We start from the raw sequence: 23,960 nt of genomic DNA, 5'->3' as shown, positions 1-23,960 counted from the left end.
AACCAAAATATCGAAAGGTAAGGGGAGAGGAGTTGACCTAACAGCTAGGGTGGTCGACCTCAAATCTGGGGAACTGGGGTTCGAGTCTCGGCAATGACGCTGAACATCCTGTGATTCTAGGCAAATCACTTAATCTCCCCGTGCCTAACAAAATGAATGTGTCCTCATGTAATGCAACTGCTGCTATGTAAAGCACTCTAATACCCGGTTCGGGTCAAGTTTGCGCTATATAAAACTCTGTAAAAAAATTATAATAAAAAAAAGCAAAAAATAAAATACATAAAAAAGTATAGATTTTCTACACCTCACTATATATATATATATATAGATATATACACACAAACCCCTTGCTCCAGCAGGAAAAAATAAATTATATATATATATATATATATATATATATATATATATATATATATATATATATATATATATAAAACACTATCCGACTTGTTTCCAAAGTGCTTCGCTGCACTGACAGGTATGCAGACTGCAAAAATACGCCAGGGTCAGTCTTTAGGTTCCAATATTATTTATTTAATTGTGGTGCAAGCCATCAGACGCGTTTCGGACTTGACGTCCTTGCTCACTGATGGGGAGTGACTGAGCAACCGCTGTAATATATATATATATATATATATATATGTCCCTGAACGACAAATCTATAACTTCAAGGTATGTTGATGTGGAATTAGGAACCACAAATCTCTACTTCCCTATATGCACACACCTTTCGATGCTCTGTCCACCATATTCTTGAAGCATGATATTTCTATGTTCAACATTCAGTTGTACACTCGACAACCTGAATGCTACATACCTGGGTGTATGAGAATTTAATTGGTTTTAAATCATCTTTGTGAGGAGACACGTCTTTGAGAGAGTTTTCTTTTGCAACTGGTACCAACCTGCCTGATACCTCCTCAAATGCCTTCCCTCATCAGCAATTGTGCAAGATTAGTGCCAGCATCTTTCTAAATCTGATCTTCACAAAGGGTCTTCTTTTTCACCCAGACTTGTATCTCCAGTCCCACTCCAATAATGGGCAAAGCAGAAGGGGCCTGGATTCTGTCTGCTGAATACATATTTCAAATAATAACTTCTCACATTCAAAAGAAATGCTTTTATGTAAAAGGCGTCACTGTGCATAGTTCATAAAAATGCACAGTTACATGTAAATTTAGATATGTGTGAATTATATTTATAAAAATACATGTTTAAAGACATGTTAGATTTCAGCTGGTTGAGAGCAGGTGATTGCTGACTTTCAAACTAGCTGATTCTCTTCTTGAGAACCTAGTTTCCTTGTAAGAAAATGTCTCCATTTACAACCTTACCCTTGGCAAAAAATGTGAATTCCTTGCACACATGACCATTGAGTGTAGACGCAAGGCCAGCTTTGCATGGCTTAAGGAGTCATTTGCAGAAATTCATAAGAGGTATCTACAACAGCAACTGTCCCATGTGGAAGTCAGTAACATAGTCAGGAAATTTAAATGCAAGTGAAGTGAACATCCAAACAGTCAACGTTTGTGAGTGTGAATAAACACTCAGAGCACCATTCGCCCTTCGTCTGCCCTTCCAAACGTACAGCTGAATGACCCAAATGCACGTTGTGAAGGAAGTTGGCGAAAGCACCTCAGAAGTCTATCTTTTTACCAAAATGGTTTTATGGAAATAAATTCCCATGGAACAGCAAAAAAAGAACAAAGATGTTTTTAAATGTTTCTAATTTCCTAATACTAAACATGTATGTTCTCACCAAATCACAGACTTCTTAAGCATCAGTTTAGTGAATGCTGGTATATGCCTTTAATGTATGCAAGAAGCATACAGTTAATGTATTAGTTATGCAACTCTGAATGTGTGCATTTGATGGATAGGTCTGTGAGACAGTTGTAAATCTCCACAATGCATAAACATACACCAGGAGTGTACCTTCTAAAGGAGGGCCTCCCTGAGTATCTGCAGATGAATTCAGCCACCTGATTGGATGGCTGTATTCCACTGTGCCTGGCTATATGCAAGCTGACTTTAAAAAGAAAAACAAACAGCCATAGTGAAAGGAAGAAAAAATATGTAGGATCTGTCTGTGGTTGGCAAGATCTACTCTAGACCTTGCAAGGCTGGTTCACAGGCCAGAAACTAACACCGCACCTCCACTGCAAGAGCAGCCGCTTCTGGACCTTGAGGGGTACGCAAGGTTTCAGGGTCTGATCCACAAAAGACAGCCAGAAGTTTACTTTTGCGGGGTAAGACTTATATTTGGAATACACTTTCAATAATCTTGCAATTCTGTAGGATTTTAGGACTTCTCAGACTGTGCAAGTGTTATAGTTTCCCAGGAGTAGTTGGGGGATCCTCTGTAAACTCCATATTACTTGGGTGTGGAGCTGGCTGTCTCGACTCATTTTGGAGTATTCTTTTCCCCATTACCAACCTGGGTATGAATTGACGTGTCTAGAATAATACTCCAACTGAATCGAATGCTGATGTGCCTGGCACATGTTTGTGAATATATGTATATATATATATATTTTACGCTCCGTTTGCACCTCCTCACGGCGCACTTCAAGAACGGGTGCCTCAAACGCGGCGGTGCAGCCGCGAACATATCCCGCTCATTTGTCGCTGTCTGGAAACAAGAAAGGCACTCGCAGGACTTACTGCAAAATAGGGTTTTATTTTTAAAAGTTCATGGACGCAAGCATGAAAGACGCGTTTCGCCTATGGCTTAGTCTGATTTCATAAAAACCGCCATTGAAACTTACACTTTTAAACCATTGGTGCTTACAAGGTCACATGATGTAAATATGTCAACACAATCAAGGAGGGACTACGGCGTGTATTGTTGGCCGCCATCTTTACACTGTAAAAAACCCGCATGAACACAATTAATAGTTCTTCAGGTATACATTACTGAGGTTGTTCCTAATAATTACTAGATCACATAATCAAGTAACAATTATGATGCTGTGTATCGGCAAAATTACGAACTATAATTCAGCCGTGTATCGGCATGGCCCTCAGAATTGCGACAACAATGTTGCTACTATTCATATGACCCCAATAGTTCAAAAAACATGCAGCTTAAATGTTCTGCTTATTAATCCCCCAAGTGGACCAACATCTCCTCACACATGTTGAGTCCATTCGGAGTTTTCGTTCCCATATCAATTATGTACCTAGATTCCAGTCTTCTGAGCTTCCTGACTCTGTCTCCACCCCTGACTTGTGCTGGTACACAATCTAGACCAAAATAACGCAACAGGTCCCTGTTGCTATTATGCTTCTCAGCAAAATGTCTTGCTACTGAGTAATTTACATCACCTTTGGCAATTGCCCTCATATGCTCTAATATTCTCAATTTTACAGAATTAATTGTACTGCCTATATAGTATAGGCCACACGGGCATTGTAGACAGTACACAACATAATTCATCTGTGAGATATTTAGAGATAAGTCTTGGTCTAGAAGGACCAGCTACCTGATAAGTCAGTGTTCTTCTGCTGTTTATGCACGCTTTGCATTTGCTGCAGGGATAAAAACCCCTATGCTCCCTTAGGGTTCCAGATTTCTTACTTTCTGCATGCAAATGACTTTGTACCAGTACATCTTTTATCGAACGTGCCCTTCTAAAAGTAATGAGAGGAGCAGGTGGAATATCACCTCCAATTACACTGTCGGTCTTGAGGATGTGCCAATTGCGCTTCAATATGATTCTTAGATCTTTTGCATTATCAGAATAAGTAGTAATCATTCTGAAACTGTTATCACTCTCTTTTGACTTTTGTTGTCTTTTTTGACTTGTTAGAATGTTTTTCCTTTCTATTTTTCTCACTCTATTGAGAGTATCTAACAGAAATTTCTCATTATAACCTCTTTTGAGGAATCTGTTGGTACTAGCATTTGCGGCCCTTTCAAAATTCTCTACTGTTGTACTGTTACGTTTCATTCTGAGCAATTCCCCATAGGGGATGCTTCTCACCAGTCCTGGTGGATGATTGCTCGAGGCATGAAGGGTTGAATTACCTGCTGTAGGTTTACGAAAAAGTGACACATTTATGGAATTGTTTACTACTCTGATCTGGAGATCTAAGTAATTAACCGTATCTTTGCTGATGTCACCACTGAATTCCAAATTGATAACGTTCTTATTCATGCATCTGATAAAGTTGGATGCCTTCTCACTCGAACCATCCCAAACAATGCACAAATCGTCGATATACCTATACCAGGCAATGACTTTATCCATTTGCATCTCGCCTGGCGACCTGGACACCTGCTCCTCCCACCAGCCTACGAACAAGTTCGCATAGCTGGGGGCAAAGCAGGTGCCCATCGCCGTGCCAGATACCTGGTGGTAATAATCGTTATCAAACAAAAAAATGTTGTTTTTTAAACAAAATTCTGTAAACTGTAACAACATTTGATTATGTTCAGCACATTTCATCGGTTTCTTTTTCAAAAAGTGTGATACTGCCTCCAAACCATGTTCATGTTGTATCACTGTATATAGGCTGGTGATGTCTAATACTATCAGCCTATATTGAGGTTGCCACACAAGTTTCTCAATCCGCATCATAAAGTCTCTTACATATGCAGGTAAATTTTTCACCAAAGGAGACAGAAATGAGTCTATAAAAGTAGAGAGATTTTCAGTGAGACTCCTTTTAGGGGAAACAATTGGCCTGCCTGGTGGGGCTTCCCTGCTTTTGTGTATCTTAGGGATATGATAAAAAGTCGGTACTACTGGATTTAAACATCTGAGGAATAAGTACTCATTCATGTCCAGCATCAATTTGTCCAGCCACGTTTTAATCATCACATGGTACCTTTCAATGCTGTCCAAATAAATCTCCTTCGAAACTTTTTGATAGCAGTTGGGGTCTGACAGCTGCCTCAATGCCTCCATTCTGTAATTGGTTCTAGTTTGTAACACAATATTACCGACTTTATCTGACGGTTTGCAGATTAGAGTTTCATCACTACTCAAAGTTTTAAGTGCCTCACTCTGATCTTTAGTGAGGTTAGATGTAGTTTTTTTGAGTTGTGTCCTTAACTTCAATAAGTCTTTATTGACAGCCTCTGTGAAAACATCAATAGCATCATGCGGCATTTGGGGTAGGAATTGCGACTTAGGTTTAAAATTACTTTCATCCTTATCTTGACTTAAACCCAATCTTCGCGTTCTTTCTACTACATCTCCTGAGATAATGCCTAATGTATGGATGTCTTGATCTGTTTGTAATGCATGCATTAATTCTAAAGCTGCCAGATCCTTGCCAACTAAAGCATCAGTGCCATGCCTTGTTGATGATTGTTTCTTCAATTTCTGTGGAGATGGTTTCATTTTGAAGAACTTGTAAAGTTTAAACTTCCTTGTTAGTTTAAACAGGTCAATTTTCGTTTGTGTGTATTCCAGCATATTTGAGGGACAAAAAGTTAACCCTAATTTTAATATCTCCTCCTCAGCTTGTGTTAGGGTTCTTGTTGTTAGGTTGATAATCGTTAGACTATCTAATTCCACTTTTTGCCACGATTGTTGTGTTTAGTTCTGCTTGGAGCTTTTGTTCTTCTGCTTGAACCAGCCCCTCCTTGTTTTTCTTTTTCCTCGGGTGGCCGACTTTTGCCCCCCCGCAGCCATGTCTGCCTCATAATTTGAAATTCCTCTTGAAAAGGAGTTTTCTTTGTTCTTCGTGGGGCACCTTCATCTGCTGAGGAATTGTCTGGAGTAACTTCAGATTCGGAGGTTTCCACTCGTACTTGCGCGGGCTCTGCAGCTTGGGTACGAAATGCTTTACGTGTTCCTTCGAATTTCTTGGCAAATGTAAGCACTCTGCCCTGAGCATAGTCACGTTCATCGCGTTCAAATTTTTCTTGTTTCCTCGCTCTTATTTTTGCTTCATATTTTACAAGTCTTTTTTTCATTTGTTCTTTCAGTTCATCATTCCTCTTTTTGTCTGATTCCAGATCAATTTCAGCTTCCAATTTTTCAATTTCTTGTAGAGCTTTCTCTCGATCGCTCCACGCGAATTTGACCAGAATAAACAGCATTCCTTTGCTCGATTCAGCGGTATGTGCAGCCCACTCATCGAGTAATTGCGGGTCCGGATTTTCATAGGCTGGAATCGTGTAGATCCGTAGACCTCTTGGTACACGATCTACATCAATATAATTTTGCAGGGAAGTGACTTCCCACCATTTCCTCAATTCACGTTCGTACAGTCTTTCAAGAGCTGTGAATTTAACTGTGAGGTTACTTGTGGTGGGTGGCGTTCTTGTCCCCTCCTGCGTATTAACTGATGAAGATTTATTTTTAAACATTCCCAGCGCTGCTTCTTGGCGTTCGTTTACATTCAACATGTTGAGCGTCCTTATTTAATCCCTCTGCAGTGCCCCTCGTTCTGTCGTTTTTAAAGGACAGTGCGAGTTGAGTTACGATGAAAGAAAACACTCCCTTACCGGCTGTGCTTGCTACAGCTGAGGTCTCCCCGACTCCAATGCTGAGCTGTCGCGTAGCCGTCACTGCTCCTTCTCTCGACCGTGCCGCCATGCTTTTAATTTACGCTCCGTTTGCACCTCCTCACGGTGCACTTCAAGAACGGGTGCCTCAAACACGACGGTGCAGCCGCGAACATATCCCGCTCATTTGTCGCCGTCTGGAAACAAGAAAGGCACTCGCAGGGCTTACTGCAAAATAGGGTTTTATTTTTCAAAGTTCATGGACGCAAGCATGAAAAAAGTGTTTTGCCTTTGGCTTAGTCTGATTTCATAAAAACCGCCATTGAAACTTACACTTTTAAACCATTGGTGCTTACAAGGTCACATGATGTAAATATGTCAACACAATCAAGGAGGGACTACGGCGTGTATTGTTGGCCGCCATCTTTACACTGTAAAAAACCTGCATGAATTATAGTTCGTAATTTTGCCGATACACGGCATCATAATTGTTACTTGATTATGTGATCCAGTAATTATTAGGAACAACCTCAGTAATGTATACCTGAAGAACTATTAATTGTGTCTGCCATGACGCGTTTCGGCCGTCCCAGCGGCCTTGGTCACATGGCGTTACAATATGCTCAGCCCTATTTAAAGTGCAAAATGCAGTCACATGTCATTTTATGGATATAGAAGAAATACTATCAGTATAAATACATATGCTTTGTAATTATAGTTACATTACTAGCTGTATAAATACAAAAATACCTTTATATTCATTTTAGACATTTTTTATATATTATAACTAAAAATGTCTATAGAGTGTTTTGGAATAAAAATAGCATGTTGCAATCCCATAGCGCTATTACATAATACCTGCATGAATGCTGGTTCCAATCTCCAAAACATATCAAAGTTATTTTATCCTCATCCATCTGACACTACATATCTTAGAATCCAAACTAAAACACGTGCTCACCAATACGCGCTCAAAATCATAATTAAGTAAAAAACTAGTATATTCTATTGTTACATTAAAATAAATGAAATCATAAAGTGATCAACTAATATCATAGAACTATACAGAAGATATGTTCAATTATGAATTGTTATCCAGTCACTAGGTATACTTGACAATGCGTATTCTAAACGATCATCATTATCTCAACATCATATAACCGTATTTTGCTCATATACCTATTTTGCATATCATGCATTACCACGAGGATAGCATACATTGAGTAGCTTATAAAGTGACCTCGTGCTATAGTGCAATTTATTCAAAGTGACTGGTGCATAGAGATTTCAGAAACTTGACAGCGAGGGAAAATGAGGAGATGAACAAATAGGGGAGAAGGGAAAAAACATTTTCATAAGTGTCATTAGAATCTATTTCAAGACACATTTTATAAACTAAATTCATACAGTACTTAATGTGATAAACAGTATATTAAAATTCATTAGACCGGCATCCAATTAATCATGCCGTTAAAACGAATTACAACAACACTGCAAAATCGACCTAATATGAAAAGGATATCGGTGACATAACTAAAACCAGCAATCATAAAAGACACTTGGATAAAACTACCCTAATATTTAAAAGACGGCTAAAATCAATTATGTCTATTGTATACATCGCAATTGTAAATATGTTTTCAATAAAAACAATATGATTTACGCAATATAAATATGTATAAATACAAAGTGTGCAAATTGTGCAATGTATTAGTCCAATTCCTCTTTCCGGTCTGACTAAAGTGCTGTTAATATATATCTATTTACCATGTATCTCACTACAATGTGCCTGGCCTAATTCATAAGTAAGTATGGAGGTCCTCTGTGGTATTAAGGGCTCCAGGCCATTTGGAGTTGAACTCTAGAATGTATTTAGTCTCCAACCATGCATGCAAGCCTCTCTGTCACCCCCTCTTTTTGTGGCCGGGACAGATTCGATTGCATAATATTTTAAGCACTGAGGTCTACTATTATGACATGCCTCAAAGTGCCTTGCAACCGGATAGCTTTGATCTTTGTTCGTTATGGCGCGTAGGTGCTGCAAAATCCTCTTATGGATCTGCAGCTTACTTACTTCAGTTGACAATCACATTCCAAGATGTAAACACAATACTCAGTCCTACAGGTAAGATGTTAAATTTCCCTTGTGGTCTTTGGAATTACAGTAGTGTATTTCTTAGTGTTCACACTGTGTTGGCACGCCTTGCATGCCAGGCACTTGTAGAAACCCTACTAATTGGCCGCCATGGTTCTTTACCCAGATGTTCCTGGCTCTTTTTGGAAAGAATAGTGCCCATACTCAAGCCTTTACGATAGGTTATCAATGGGTTAGTGGGCATCAATTCTCCAATTAGTGGGTCATCTTGAACAAAATGCCAATTTCTCCTGACAATACTCCTGAGTTCATTTTCCTGCTTTGAGTACGTCATTATCAATCTTACTGGATTGGCATCTCCATTCTGTGTTATACTGGGTTTAGGGTTATATTTTAACAATTCTCCTCTTGCTTTCAGCCGTGATTTCCTTATGGCAGTTTGTATTATCTTTGTACTATAACCCCTGTCCACAAATCTCATTAGACTTTCTACTTGCTTAATGACCATATCTTCATTGTTGCTACAGATACGGCGGATGCGAAGCATCTCACCATATGGTATAGAGTTGATCAAATGCTGTGGATGGGCACTCGTTGCATGTAAAAGAGTGTTCCCCGCTGTTGGTTTTCTAAAAAGGGTAGTACTAAGAACATTATTTAATAAAAAAAACCTGCACATCTAAGAATGTCAATATATATATATATACACACACAAGTCCACAAGACTGTAGAGATTCACCACCTGGGGCCCTGGAACGCTCACAACCCACCCCGCGAGTAGATTTGCTCACAAATAAAACAGATGCTGGTGTGATTTTAAATGTAAGTAAATACATGTTTTGTCAACATCAAACTTGATTTAACGCTCCTAAACAGGGCCGGACTGGGAACCAAAACCGGCCCTGGCAAAGTGCTCAGCTGGCCCCCCCTGTCGGTTTTAGGCATTTAAACTTCTCAATGCTGCCTCCTGACGATTTGAGATCATAATAACAGCCATCAGGCCAGGGCACACCTCAGAAGTCAGGAAAGAATGGTACGCAGAGGTCTACGCAGATGCTACTTACATGTAGTATCGCTTATGGTCCAACTTGGAGAGGTTGTTATTAGTCACACTGAAAAAAGAGAAATGTCAGAATTAGTGGCAAACATCTGTAACATTTTAAACCATTCTGAGCCCCATTCATGTTTTGGAACACAGACCTGGAGGCATCTGGCGTTTGTGTGCTAAGTCATTTATTTGATATATTTTAAACTTTTTTATTTGATACAAAGTGAAATTAGCTACAAGAAGCACCTGTAGCACTACATACAGTACTTTTAGCATTTAAAGAAGTATCTAAAACCCGAGGTGATAATCATATGAGTGATATGCAAAAAACGTGGGGACCCATGATATACTGTGGGGGAACAGGCCTGTCCTTATGAGTGTGGTAGCAGCAGCACACTGGTTTTAGATACCCCAGGCCTAAGTCACCAAAATGTTTCCATGTGTAAATTCAACTTACACATCCGAATGGTCATTTTACGAATCTAAACCCACTTTTGACATACGCATAATTTGGTCTTCTACCTGAAAGACATTTACTCATACGTATATTTTCTTAGGAGTAAATCTATAATTGGCTAGGAGTGATTATTTCAGGGTGGGAATGCACAAGTACAAATGCGCTTGTTTGTCTACTCAAAAACTGATTCCGGACAACTCCCAATTAACTGCATCCAAGGGGGAAGCCACAGGAGAAGTACCATCAGTGGAGACGGTCTGTGAAACCACCAGGCACGTGTTCTCCACCCTATCTGTTGAACCCGAACATGCTGGACATGAAGATATATCCCCTAGGAGGGTCAAAAGAATCGCAAAACATATCAGGAAGGATGGGAGACCTGGCCCTACTGGTTTGCTAGCATCTCTGTTTAAAGAGACTCCAGACATCTGGGCAAGGACTATGACCACACTTTTCAGCAGTGGGTTCCAGATGTGGGTCAGTCCCAGACATGTGGTGAGGCTCAAGCCGCTGCTCCATATCTAAAAAGGCGGATCTGTCAATATTTGCTAACTACAGCTTAATCGCACTGCTTGACATGGAGGCCAAAATATATGCTTGCACTATGCTGGAACACCTGGAGGCTTGGGTAAGTGAACAACAACTCCTTCTGTTCTTTCAATCGGGCTTTATAGCCGAGGCATCAAAAGTGGACAACATCATAGCACTATCTTTCTGAAGGCACCAAGCCGCCAAACATAGCAGCTTACCCCTACTCAGTTGCTTTCTCGATTATATTGCGACATTGGACAGGTTGGATAGGGGAATCCTATGGAGAAAGCTGGATGCCTCAGCCATACCCGCAAAGCTGCCTAGTGCCATAATTTTGCTGCACTCAGAAACTTGGGTCTGTGTGACCACTAGCCCAGGCTCGGCCACCCGAAAAATCAAGACAAATAGAGGCCTAATTAGTGGTGCGTTCGGGCTCCCTTACTCTTTAATTTGTACACAGCTGACTTGGGGAAGAATTTGGAGACTAGTGGCCTGGCCCGGGGAACCTAGGTCCAACCAAGCTCCAAATAATACAATACGCTGACGACATGGTGATCATGGATCGCACAAAGGCCGGCTTACAGCGGGCGATGAATGCCCGAACACTTTTAACAAGGCTAACCAGCTCGTAGTTAACCAGGAAAAAACAAAGGTCCTGATATTTGGTCACTGCTGGAAAAAAAAGAATATCTCCTGGGATCTTAGCAGCCAGAGCATTAGCACAGCTAGGAATTATAACTACCTTGGTGTTTGGTTTACTGAAGGTAGCACAGCAATTGCACAAATAAATACAATTAAAAAATGGCACTGCAGTCACATATGGGGTCGGCCAGCCGATTCGACAATTAAGGAGTGCATTGGCAGCCCCAAGACTAAGGGTAGTGAAAAAGTTATTTCTGCCTGCCATACAATACGGCCACTGTGTGTATCCTGGAACTTTAGTCGGAGACCTAGAACAAGCCCACTGTAGAGCATTAGGCCTGGGCAGTGAACGTTGCTCCGTTCGTGGAGCTTGCGGAGTTTTCTGCACTCCACACTCCGCGGAGTGCAGAAAACTCCATCTTGCGATGTGCAGCGGAGTTTTTTCCCCGCTCGCGATCGCGAACGGTAAGTTTGCGATTGCGAACGGTAAGTTCACAAGCGCGAGCTGCCGCTCGGGAGAATTTCTACCCGAGCTGCAGGAAAACCAGCACAAATTTCAGTTCACACTGCACTCGCCATTCACGGAACTTCTCAGAGATTTTTAGTAACTTTGCGGAGGTCTGCGTAGCAAAACTCCACGAACTACACCTAGGCCTAAGAGAATACAAAAAAATCTACCAACAACCTCGCTTTTTTCACCACGCCAGGCTAAGGTTAAGACTTGGTCTGGTATCACAGGATTTAGACTGTCAAGCAGCCATGTAGGACTACAACAGGGTCAGGTTGGTAGACACCCAATCACTGACAAGCCATCTAAAATACAAGTTTGATACCCCAGGCAATCCTTGACATGACCACTGTGCTCACTCCACATGACAGACTCCACCAGGTGGGTGATGCCCCACTCACCACCTGGAAAAATGCAATCAACCGGCAATTATGGGTGACCCCGATGGACCAAGATCTGCTGCTCCTCAGGACCTCGGAAGCGGCTCCGGCTTAACGGCTCCTACCTAGCCGTGACTCTGCAACGACATCTACGCGAAGCCATAAATGCAGAAGCTCGCAGACAGATCTTCCAGATGAGGTCTTTAGCTCTGCCAATTAAAGATTTGAACCCCTCCTGGGTGTGCTTCAGAGGGAAGAGAGCTTGCAGGCTTTGTTCCTTTCAAAACGAGTCATGGTTACATCTGCTAAGTTGTTGTCCCTCCCTGGAGCTCCAGAGAAGGTAATTAATTAAACCAGTATGCCGGGACCCGAACATGCCAGGAGGCTTTCAACATCTGTTTTTCAAATTCTTCCCCATGGGCCTTGGCAAGATGTGCAAAATGTGTGGCCATGCTCAGGCGGTGTCAATCATCAAGCCCAGACACAGCCGACAAACAGATGCAAATGTAAACAAAATAGGCTGACCTTGCTCCACAGCCTGAGTGCTGGTGGAAGAACTCTGGAATGGACTGTCTGCCTTGGTAAGACTTGAGTCTATATGTTTTAAGCAGTAGAACTAAGGACCTATTTGCCCAACATGACCCTATTGATAACTGTGATAGATATCAGCTAATTTAAGCCACATCACATTGATCAACTGGTCACAATCACCTCATTTGCAGATATTTTATACACAGAAGTTTTAAGAATTTCATCTGATAATTGTTTGAATTCAATGTAAATCTTATTTATATATAAAGGTTTTAATTGACTACAGAATAAAGCTTAAAATTACATTTATACTGCCCCCAGAGCCCTTTACAGAGCAAGGATTGCCTCTAAAACTGCTGGGGGGTTTAAGGTGAAAGAGCTTGTCTATGCAGAAAAAAGTTATCAGGTACATGGCCTTATCACCTACAGGCCTTTCCCATCTTTGCACCGATGATCTATAAAAACATCCTTGTATCCATCAGGACCGCCCCAACCCTGCTCCACGCTAGGAAAGCGTTGGAGACACACCTCTGCAAAACCATTAATGAACACACCATCCCAATGCAGCAACAATCACACAAGCAGGTACCTGTCTCACCACTCATTGACTTAACACGTGTTTTTGATCCAGTAGAGAGCTCCTCTGCCTTTATAGCTAGATTTGTGCAACAAATACCATATACAATCATATATAATTGTACCTAACCTGGAATGTCAGCGAAGCAGCCCTACCTCGCACGAGGGTACGTGACTCTCACATGGGATGCTACTGAGCCGGATAGAAAGCTGGGCTTAACCAAACAAGGTGGGCCCGATTCACAAAAGTAATCTGAGACAAAATCCTAACTTTACGACTTTCAGTATTCACAGAAGGCATTTAGGAGTACTAACGTTAGGATTTTGTCTCAGATTACTTTTGTGAATCGGGCCCGGTATGATTATTTGCAGAATTTCCTCCCATCTTAGCAAAACTATTTTACCCCTAGGTTGAAAGGGAACTCATGACCCCCCTCTCCAATCTTTCCTAAAAGATGCAGAGTTCCACACTGGGGATGTTAATTTGCGATGAGCATAGTTTTTATTTCGCACGCAGATCTCAGTGTAGATTATTGGACTTCATGTAGATCTCGACTCCTTACGCCCAAAAGTATTTTTTTCTTTTGCGTGTGAGGCTGAAACGAGCTAACTTGTAAGCGTTTTGTAAGAAAGTCCATAGCTTTTCCTCCCGGGTGACTCAACATTCACAAGGGAATGGAACATGAAATTACACTTAAATACATAATGTTAAAATGGAGAGTATGCAATATTAAAGCACTGGGAAAGATGTGGCATCCACGCAAAAGCCCAAACCACCAGAAATGATGCATATTTCCCATACGTTCAGTGAGAAATGTACTAAATTCCTGAGAAAGAAACTACACAACTTTGTAGACCCTTTTTGTTATTTCACTTAAAGGGTACCATCCTGGCCCACATCTTTGCCACAAATCCTGAATGCTCTGCACTGGATAACAAGAGCAGTTAGTATAGAAACCCTCTGTTGAACCACTTGGCTGGCATTTTATCAGTCCACACAGATTATAATTCAAGAATATATGGACCTACGTCAGACTCCCTGGACCTGGGAGTCAGCAGAAGTCAGCTGCAGTACAGGCTTACACAACGCAGTGTCACAGAGGACCGACAACCTGCCACTTTTGAATTTTAGACTATGAGACTTTGCAATATTAGAATATTCCACTATGTGAGGTGAACCCTGCTTCCTGGTGAAAAGTGCAATATCGCTCACCACAGTACCAGATTTCACCTCTCCAGCCTAAAATATGGCACCCATGCAGAAGCGATAAAACAAAAAGTCCACGCAGAAGAACAGCGCACCTGATGCCAGACCAAAGGCTTGCTCACGCGAAAATAGACGCATGGCATAATTTAAATGCCATTACCTTTAATTATTCACAAAGGATCCCCTTAGTCATCATTAGCTGAATCTGGAGCAACAGGCAGCTGTTTGTAATTGTAATTGTTAATGTAAAATAATTACTTACAATTCGACACCTGGCACAAGGCATTATAATAATCCTAAACCCGAATGTTCATACTCCTAAACGTCAACATAGACAGAATATGTTCAGTATACTAATACGGCCTGCACTCAGTTACAGAAATATACTATTTTTGTAAATGTGATGCATGCACAGAAACAGGTAGACATGAAATGAGATTTCAGTCAAAAGGGGCGGTGCTAGGGCGGGGCTTCAGCCAGTAAGTGGGCGTGATGACCTGTCAGGTTTGACGAGTAACGTACCCCTTCTCTACTAACACATGCATTTGTGCCTAGACCTGAGAAGCCTGGCTGTAACATGGTAATTTTTCAAAATGTGTTGTCAGACTTGCTTGATCACTTTGATGGAGTTGCACTCTCTCCAGATGGTGTCCAAGTGCGGCAGGGACTGCGACGTCAGGGCGTTGCACGTCAGCAGGAGCAGTTCCAGGGTCTGGTTTGGCAGAAGCGACCGTGCCAGAGACGCAGTGCAGGCATCTGTGAGATGGTTGGCATCCATTCTGCGAAAGGGCACAGAGAGAGGGGGAGGGGGAGGGGGGAGAGAGAGAGAGAGGAGAAGAGGAGAGCGAGAACTTGTTACTATCGATCCTTCTGTCTGCACATATCCCCTGAGTTTCCTAGTTGGATCTGGCTAGACAGAGCAATAGCTCCCTCGGGCAGTGTGTTTGAAAGGTACAACAATAAAAAAATAAGGAGGCTGGCAGAAAGGGTATTATATCATCTGACAGGAAGCCCTAAAGGAAACATTCCAAACAACAGGAGAGTCTCAGAGGTAACACTCCTTTCAGCATTGTGGAGTGGTAAACAAGTGATACAGAGTGTAGTATTGATAGCCGCTGTGTCGGCCAGTGCTATACACAAGATGCACATCATTCAGGGTACGGTGCCTGCACGTTTGCTCGCTGTAAAGACACGATGAAGTCTGCGTTGACATTCAATTTAGCACTGAAAAGAGCTGGAAATGGGAATATACTAGTCCCACTGTCTCTGAATAACTGTTTGCTACTCAGAAACCCCAGTGCTCTCCCATTAAACGTACCGCACCCCTGCTGAGAAATACAGGCCCTCTCCCTTTCAAATGAAATAAGTTCAGGCACTCAGTATCCAACAGTGCCTGTCCACTTTTAAGCACCGGCGCCATGTCTTTATACTGTGCCGTTGCACTTAAGTTGTACATATAAACATTTAGCACTGGCATGCTGTCAGGTTACTGCTTCAGAGTGCTTCGAATAGCACAAAAATATAAAAAATATAAAGAAGGTATTAGAAACATACAAAGAGTATTAGTAAACAGATAGAGCACCAAAAACTAAAGGGTCTGAATGGGCAGTGGTGACAAGCCCTCCAAATTACAAAGATACAGAGAAGTGAGAGCAGCAGAGAGAGGGACAGGACCCAGCAGACAGGTGTGGCCCCTGGCCTCCTCACACTTTCTGACTTCTTTCCAGTACTGACACTCCTCTACCGCCTGGTCTGGAAGGCAGCAGTATAAACGATGGCCTCATTTCGATCTCGGCGGACGGGTCACTTTATCACAACGGTGACGGATATCCAATCTGCTGAAATATAAATCCCATAGGATATAATCGTATTTTTAATTTGGCGGAGGGGATACCCGTTACCGTTGAGATGCAGTAACCCAACCACCGAGATCTCAATCAGGACCTAAGACTAGATCGCTCTGGTGACCTGTCATGCTGTGCGCACCAGTCTGAAGTCAACCAGCCTTTGCAAACTAAGAGATCCTGAGATTCTCTAACTGCCTCCAAGTCCAGCAACTTTAGACTCCCAGAAGGCCTTGCAGCTGTTATGGGGACATGGGGTGAAATTAGTTTCTTTTCAAATGCTATCTCCTGCCATAAAGAAGGGACTGAGTGCATGATGTGAACTCACTGGTGACAACCTTTATGCGTGCATGTGCTTTGCACTCACTTGTGGCCACCTTGATGCGTACGTGTGCTTTGCACTCACTTGTGGCCACCTTGACACGTACGTGTGAAGGAAATGGCCCAATTTGGGCCACCCGGATCACTTGCGACCACCTCTCAGCCTTCCATACAAATGAAGAGTCAGTCAGACAGTAGACAAATCAAACTAAGTATATGTTTATTTCAGATACACTCAAGCGCAGTCCCGTCTGCCCAGTCGCTTGGAATGCTGCAGGGAGGACTGACATCCGAACACATGGTGATACATTATGTACAATTCAGGACCCACAAAACACGCCCAGAATGGGCTGCTGGGAGCAGGCTTCTACCTTGTCAGTAAGGTATCTACTAACAGGAAGAGTGTATTCATTAGTACAGCGAGGCCCAACCTTGAGAGAGGGAGAAAAAACACATCACGGCTGCTTCTAGCAAAGTCATAGAAAAGTTAGTTTCAATCATGGCACAACATGGCGGCTAAACGTAAAATGGTGCCATGAATGCTAACTTAAGCAAAGCAACTTGTACCAACACAACAAAGGCATTTTTTTATATTCCAAAAACTGTGCTGTTCTTCTGGACAGTGCAGCACAATGGGCCGGTGCAGGAGTGGAGACGAGGAGGCGGCTGGTCAGACCATGAGTATGTGCTGGGAGGGTGTTCCAGTGCAAAGCATCTTGAATCTGAAGAAAGCCTTTGTCAGACCCTCTGTATCTTACTGGGGTGATGGGGACTACAGGTGACACTTTTGCGTATGAGGTTACGAACTTATCAGGGTTTTGCCTCGCGTTTTCGTCAGGAGGTTGCTGTGCTTTAATTCAATGTTACACTTGGATTACACTAATAGTACCCTACCGTTCTGAAGCACTGCGGACGGTACTTTCGCAGCACAGGTCGTCCTATTTTGACATTTTGGAACGCATCATTGATTCGTGTTGCATATCACAGCTGTTGCTTTTGGACCATCGGGTCCCTTCTATAAATATTTTGGGCTTCGGAATACACTACCGGATGCACCATCTTGACAGCGCTTCATCGAATTACCTTGCTTCATTATTCCCATAATGCCTTGAAAAAGTCTGAGTACAGACGAAACACGTGTCGCCTAAAATAGTGTGCTGGGAATCTCTAAGAAATCAATAAAAAGAAAAGGATTTATCAACTGTTGACGCTTCTGGACTAATTCAAATGCTCCACACATTACTTGCCGAATTTGATTGTTAATATGTGCTCAGGAATATATTGATTTCCGAACTGTGTTTAGTATTTGTCCAATATTGTTCTTGGATTGGTATACATAGTAATGGGTGTGCTGTATCAGCTTCTTCTTTTTGTGTGGTGACTGCAATGATGGTGGCTGACTTTGGCTACCTGTGCGGATGGTTGGCCTGGGTAAGGTTTCCTGGAGCAGGGCCCGGGAGCACAGCGATGACCTGTTTCTGAAGCAGTCACAAGGGGTCCACATGTGATTTCTTGATGATCACCAGACAGGGTACGGGCTTCAAGGTACGGTTATTGTACTTGTGACACCTGTGTGAGATTGGTGCACGGCCTCTGGACCGGGGCGTCCCTGGATGTGGACAGACCATTTCTCAGCATCTGATATATTCTGCATGTCTGCACGACTGAGGGTAGGAGGTTCTTGCCCCTCACACAGGACATGTTGCATGTGAGCAGCGGACTGCGATCCTCCACCAAGATGCACACAGGTTTGCCTGAATGTGTGCACGAATAGATTGTACATGGACTGCATACAGTGCACTGAGGCAACACTAGAAGCTGCCCTGGGGCAGCACTGCAAACTGCACTGGGGCAGGAGTACAAACTACACTGGGGCAGGAGTACAAAATACACTGGGGCTGGAGTACAAACTACACGGGGGCAGGAGTACAAAATACACTGGGGCAAAACTACAAACTGCACTGGGGTAGGACTGAAAACTGCACTTGGGCAGGACTACAAACTGCACTGGAGAGGAACTATAATCTGTACACTGCAGCTACACTAAAACCTGCACTGGGTAGGACTGCAAACGGCACTGGGGCAGGAGTACAAACTGCACTGGAGAGGGACTATAATGTGTACACTGCAGCTACACTATAAACTGCACTGGGGTAGGACTAACAAACTCCCTGGGGCAGGAGTACAAACTACACTGGGGCAAGACTACAAACAGCACCGGGGCAGGACTGCAAACTCCCTGGGGCAGGACTATAAACTGCACTGAGGCAGGAGTACAAACTACACTGGGGCAAGACTACAAACAGGTCACTGGGACTGTGCAACAAACAGTGCACTGGGGCAGGACTACAACGTGTGCTCCGCAGCTACACTACAAACTGCTCTGGGCAGGATACAAACTGTGGGTGCTGGGACAGGGCAACAACGTGTGCATGGTGGCAGAAGTACACACAGCACTGGGGCAGGACCATCAACAGTGCACTGGGGCAGGACCATCAACAGGGCACTGGGGCAGGACCATCAACAGGGCACTGGGGCAGGACCATCAACAGTGCACTGGGGCACACCATCAACAGTGCACTGGGGCAGGACCATCAACAGGGCACTGGGGCAGGTGTCTGTGACACTGAAACGGCCACTATTGTCCTTCCCTGTCGCCCGAGCCCTCGGTTTGTGACCCTCATATTTATATAGCGCGAACTCGACCCGTAGGCATTGGACCGCTTTACATTAGCACCGTATTAACATTACACATTCAGGCACGGGGAGAAGTGATTTGCCCAGAATCACAGGATGTGGACGCGACCCCGGGGCTCGAACCCTGGTCTCCAGCACCACAGTCGGCAGTCTAACCACGGACCACATCTTCTCTCCCCCCACTCCCATTCCTCATTCCCGGCGCCTCGCCCTCTCGCCTGATCCTCGGCACTTGGGGCTGCCCCAGTCCTCACTGCCGCCCTCGGTTTGTGACCCTCATTCCCGGCTCCTCGCCCTCTCGCCCTGATCCTCGGCACCTCGGGCTGCCGCAGCCCCCCAGGAGCCGCCGTGAGGGGCTTCCAGTGTGAGGAGGAATTGCGGGGCAGCCTCTCCACAGCTGTAATGAAATAATTGCTTGTTTATTGTCTCCACGTGGCATCAACAGACAGGCTAATTACTTAAATAAAGTGCTCGGGGCCGCCCCCGCAGCGCCTGTTCGGCACGCGCAGCTGTATGCAGACTCGGACCAGAATCCTCTGCGGCAGCGCCCTGATGGGGGGACCTGTCCCCCCCACTGACAATGGCATGGAGTGTCCAGGCAGAGGGGAGACAGCCCCAGAGGGAAGAAACAACCAGCTGACGACACCCTGTGAGCAGTGTGGAAAGATAATTGACATTGTGCAAAGTTATTAAAAACATTTTCAACTTGAGGTTAACAGCACAAGCTTTGCAGGTCAATCTTAGAGGAATGTGTGTTGAAAACACACAATATGATTCTACAATTTGCAGCTTGAAAAGGGAGGGTATTTGCTGTATTGCTGCAGTGTCATCATTCAAACATGTATTCATGTGTATGTTATTCTTCATAGAAAACCTAGCAAAGAAAACATCTGCATACATTTTCCAACTAAGGGGCCTATTAGGATGGCGGGCGGACTTAGTCCGCCCGCCATCCTATCGGTGATGGGGACTGCCCGCCATAAGGGCGGGGTCCCGTGGGGGGTATTAGGATGCGCCCGCCACTGTGGCGGGCGCATCCTGCATTTTTAGCATTGTGGCGGGCATGTGACGCATTTGCATAAACATTTGCGCGGTGCCTGCCTCTTTGTTTATGCAAATGCTGGGGGGTACCACAGGTACCCCCCCCCCCGTGTGCACCCCCACCTCTCCTTCACTCTGGGGGCCAGCAGGGGGCCCCCAAAGTGAAGACCGCATGCCTTCCCGCCACGGAAAGGCATCTAAAACAGCCCATCCTAATATGGCTGGCGGTGTCTATTAGACACCGCCACCATATTAAACCTTTTCCACCCCGGTCGCAAGACGACTGGGGCGGAAAAGCGGCGGACAGTCTTTCCATCCGCCGTGGTCCCCCCCACCATACTAATATGTCGGGGGGTCATTTAGGTGCGGATGGCGGGCAGATTGCCCCCGCCATGCCGGCGGTGGCTACCGCCAGCCTGGCGGGGGAAATCCGCCCGCCATCCTAATGGGCCCCTAAGTGTGTTCGACAAGGCACAAGTCCTAAAAAAATAAGTGGGGGGAATGACCAAGTCGGGCAGTGTGCAAGTGACATCATGACGCGTGCTATCAAAGCACATGACGTCACGACGTGTGACATTCCACGAGGTATCACAGGAAGTGATGCTCTGCTATGTGTATGTTATAATATATGGCAACTAAAAATGCAAAAATATGTTTTTTTTTAAATGTCTCCTGCAAATCATATCAAGTAACATGCAGATCAGATATATTTATTTTATGTAGATAGGTAAGTGGATTACTGCTATGAACACGGAGATCCTTGTGTTACTTGCAGCTAGTAAATAGTAATACTTCTAGGAGGCCACAGTGAGCTATGAAGTGTATTTGACTCCTACACCTTGTAACCCTTACTGTCTGATGTAACACATCTTGTACATTAATTTACACACTTACATGATTTAATTGGAATGGATGAAGTGTTCTGTTATGTAAAGTGTTCTAACACTCCTCATTTCAATGAGTAGCACTAATAAAGAAATAAAATAGTGCTATTTAAATTGTTATTTGTGTAAATACTGGGAAAGACCAGCACACCTGACATCCTTACAGTGCAGGCACTTATATACAACAAAGTAAAAAGCTTGCATCTCGTAAGTACCTGTGAAGAGATAACAAGCTATGTGCTTTTGTTTTCTCGTCAGTGCATTTCCATTTGTGAGGTTCCAGGAGGGCTCCAGTCCCATACTCGATCAAGAGGAGGCCTGATGGCTCCTTGACTTTGGCCCAGCTGGAGGTAAAAAAAAAGCCCCCTCGCTGCCTGCATGTTGCTGCTGGGAATCGAAAGCAGACAACATGCAGGAGCTGATGAACGTGTCCTGGTGTTTCAAAATGACACTAGGACTAGTTCAACATATTTCTGTGGGCCCAACTTCTTAGCAGGGGGGGTAGTGTCCAGCCTGTGAAAAGAGTGGGTGGACGCTGTGTACCCGCGTGTACCCCCGACTCGTGCTCTGGTGCTCCATTACCATGAAAATGACCTCACCCGGCACTGAAATGTGTCTCTCAAAGAAGAAAAATCTTAGTTCAGGCAGAGACAACAGTAAACTAAACTTCACAGAGTGTGAGAAGAGGAGGATATCATCAAAGTTTGCAAGCACAAAAATATTTTGAACTTGCCTGTCTGCAACCACTAATTTGAAATCATTTCAAATGCTTTGCCACTAGGGGGCAGCCTGTGCATAAGTGGACCTGCATAAACTGAGCTGAGCTTCTGCATTGAAACAGTCTCCAGAGAGTAGATACTCACAGATAGCGTGCAGAGGAGTTAAAAATCCAGCCCACAGTTCTGCTACTCTGTGTGGGGTTATGTGGTACATTTTAGGGCTGGCTTTATGGCAACTCACCTTAACTTTGGGGACTGTGTGTTCTTTTGGCTTAGTTACTTGAAATCACATCTACTGCAAACCTTCAAACCTGGAAGCAGTACTATTTCTTCACAAAAATTAACAAGCATTTGCAATGCAATAGGTCTCGCATTTCATTGACGCGTGTTTAAGCCATTGACATTGTAAATTACAACGCCTTTTATTTATGTTTTAAAAACCAAAACATAAATAAAAGGCATTGTCATTTTAATGCCAATAGCTCAAACTCTCGTATATGCAAGAGCTATTGTATTGCAAATGCTTGTTTTACTTAGCCATGTTGCAGGGTTCAGTACCATATGTGCCCAAAGAGGTCCCATGGGCCCTCTTTTCGTCACATATAGTACTGCACCCTGCAAAGTTGGAGTTAATGGCATTATAAATTCCAATTATTTATGAAGGCCTTGCGCTGCCGATGCGTCACTTTTAACATGGGAAAAAGTGACGCACCGGTGGCGCAAGGCCTTCATAAGTGAGGCCCAATGTTTTTTTACCCAGCTGAGTTACATTGTGCAGTACCATATGTGGCCAAAAGGGGTCACATGGGCCCTCTTTTGGCCACATATAGTACTGCACCCTGCAAAGTTGGAGTTAATGGCATTATAAATTCCAGTGTTTTTTACCTCGCCATGTTGCAGTGTGCAGTACCATATGTGGCCAAAGGGGGTCCCAAGGGTCCTCTGTTGGCCACATATGGTACTGCACCATGCAGAAGATATGGTAAATACACCCTACCCATAATGCATTGCATGCAAGGCAGTACCACAAGTACATTCAACTAGCTATGTCCATATATAAAATTAGTAGCTTTGAAATGTGATAATAGAATTATTATATTAATTCCGGATTAGGTTCTACTCTGTGTGGAGCTGATGAAGGGAAATAAATAGAAGGTCTCATATAAATGTGAGATGTTCTTGTGAGTGATGTATGCACTGCTAGCCTAACTTAGTGCCAGGTGTGTGTGCTTCCTGAAGCCTTTTGAGAAAATAGTCCCTTGAGGTTGTAATTAAAACCTAGGGAGTAACAGCACATGCAAGAGGTGCACATGCAAGAGGTGGGGGGGCCTCATGGGAGGTTACAAGAAGAGACAGGGCGGTTACTAAGGAGGGACTACTAAGCCTATTGACAAATGAAAAGCCACCATTTACAAAGGACAGGGACAGGAGCCAATTAAAAAGATGGTCAGAAAGTGGGCGGAGCTTTATGCACATATCCTGAATACAGCATGTCTCAAAGAGACAGCTCAAGCGCTGCATAGGCGACACCGAAAAACCAACCAGGTGGTAGACAAATGGAGGCTCAGGTTTAAGACTTTAGGCCTCACCCAATTGTCTTTTTTCCAAGTCTGGAGCACCATAAGTGCCTGCCCAGACCAAATGTACATCCAGACCGTACATCTAAAATGAGCATAAACCTCAGACAATGAAGTCTCTTCGAGACAGGTGTGCTTGTGTCCTCAAACAATGAAGTCCCTTTGAGGCAGGTGTGCTTGTGTCTTCAGACAATGAAGTCCCTTCGAGGCAGGTGTGCTTGTGTCCTCAAACAATGAAGTCTCTTCGAGGCAGCTTCAGACTTCAGACAATGAAGTCTCTTCGAGACAGGCAATCGTGTGTCCTCAGACAACGAAGTCTCATAAAAGCTGGCGTGCTTATGTCCTCAGACAATGAAGCCTCTTCGAGACAGGCGTGCTTGTGTCTTCAGACAATGAAGTCTCTTCGAGACAGGCGTGCTTGTGTCTTCAGACAATGAAG

At 43.7% G+C, this 23,960-nt stretch overlaps 1 protein-coding gene across 1 annotated transcript in view; it reads right to left on the bottom strand.

Annotated features, from left to right (window-relative positions):
- The window catches only part of LOC147684427 (NACHT, LRR and PYD domains-containing protein 3-like), a 105,428-nt gene that overhangs the window by 4,488 nt on the left and 76,980 nt on the right, over positions 1 to 23,960 (bottom strand). The window contains exons 9-10 of the mRNA XM_086940358.1: positions 15,050 to 15,217; positions 9,623 to 9,670 (exon numbers count right to left, since the gene is read on the bottom strand). Of these exons, the coding sequence (XP_086796484.1) occupies positions 9,623 to 9,670; positions 15,050 to 15,217 (216 nt within the window). The remainder of the gene's footprint in view (positions 1 to 9,622; positions 9,671 to 15,049; positions 15,218 to 23,960) is intronic.

Source organism: Lissotriton vulgaris, chromosome 10 (genome assembly GCF_964263255.1).
Source record: "Lissotriton vulgaris chromosome 10, aLisVul1.2, whole genome shotgun sequence".
Classification (NCBI taxonomy): Eukaryota; Metazoa; Chordata; class Amphibia; order Caudata; family Salamandridae; genus Lissotriton; species Lissotriton vulgaris.
The sequence above is the reverse complement of the archived record's forward strand: the minus strand, read 5'-3'. Positions and strand labels throughout refer to the sequence as shown.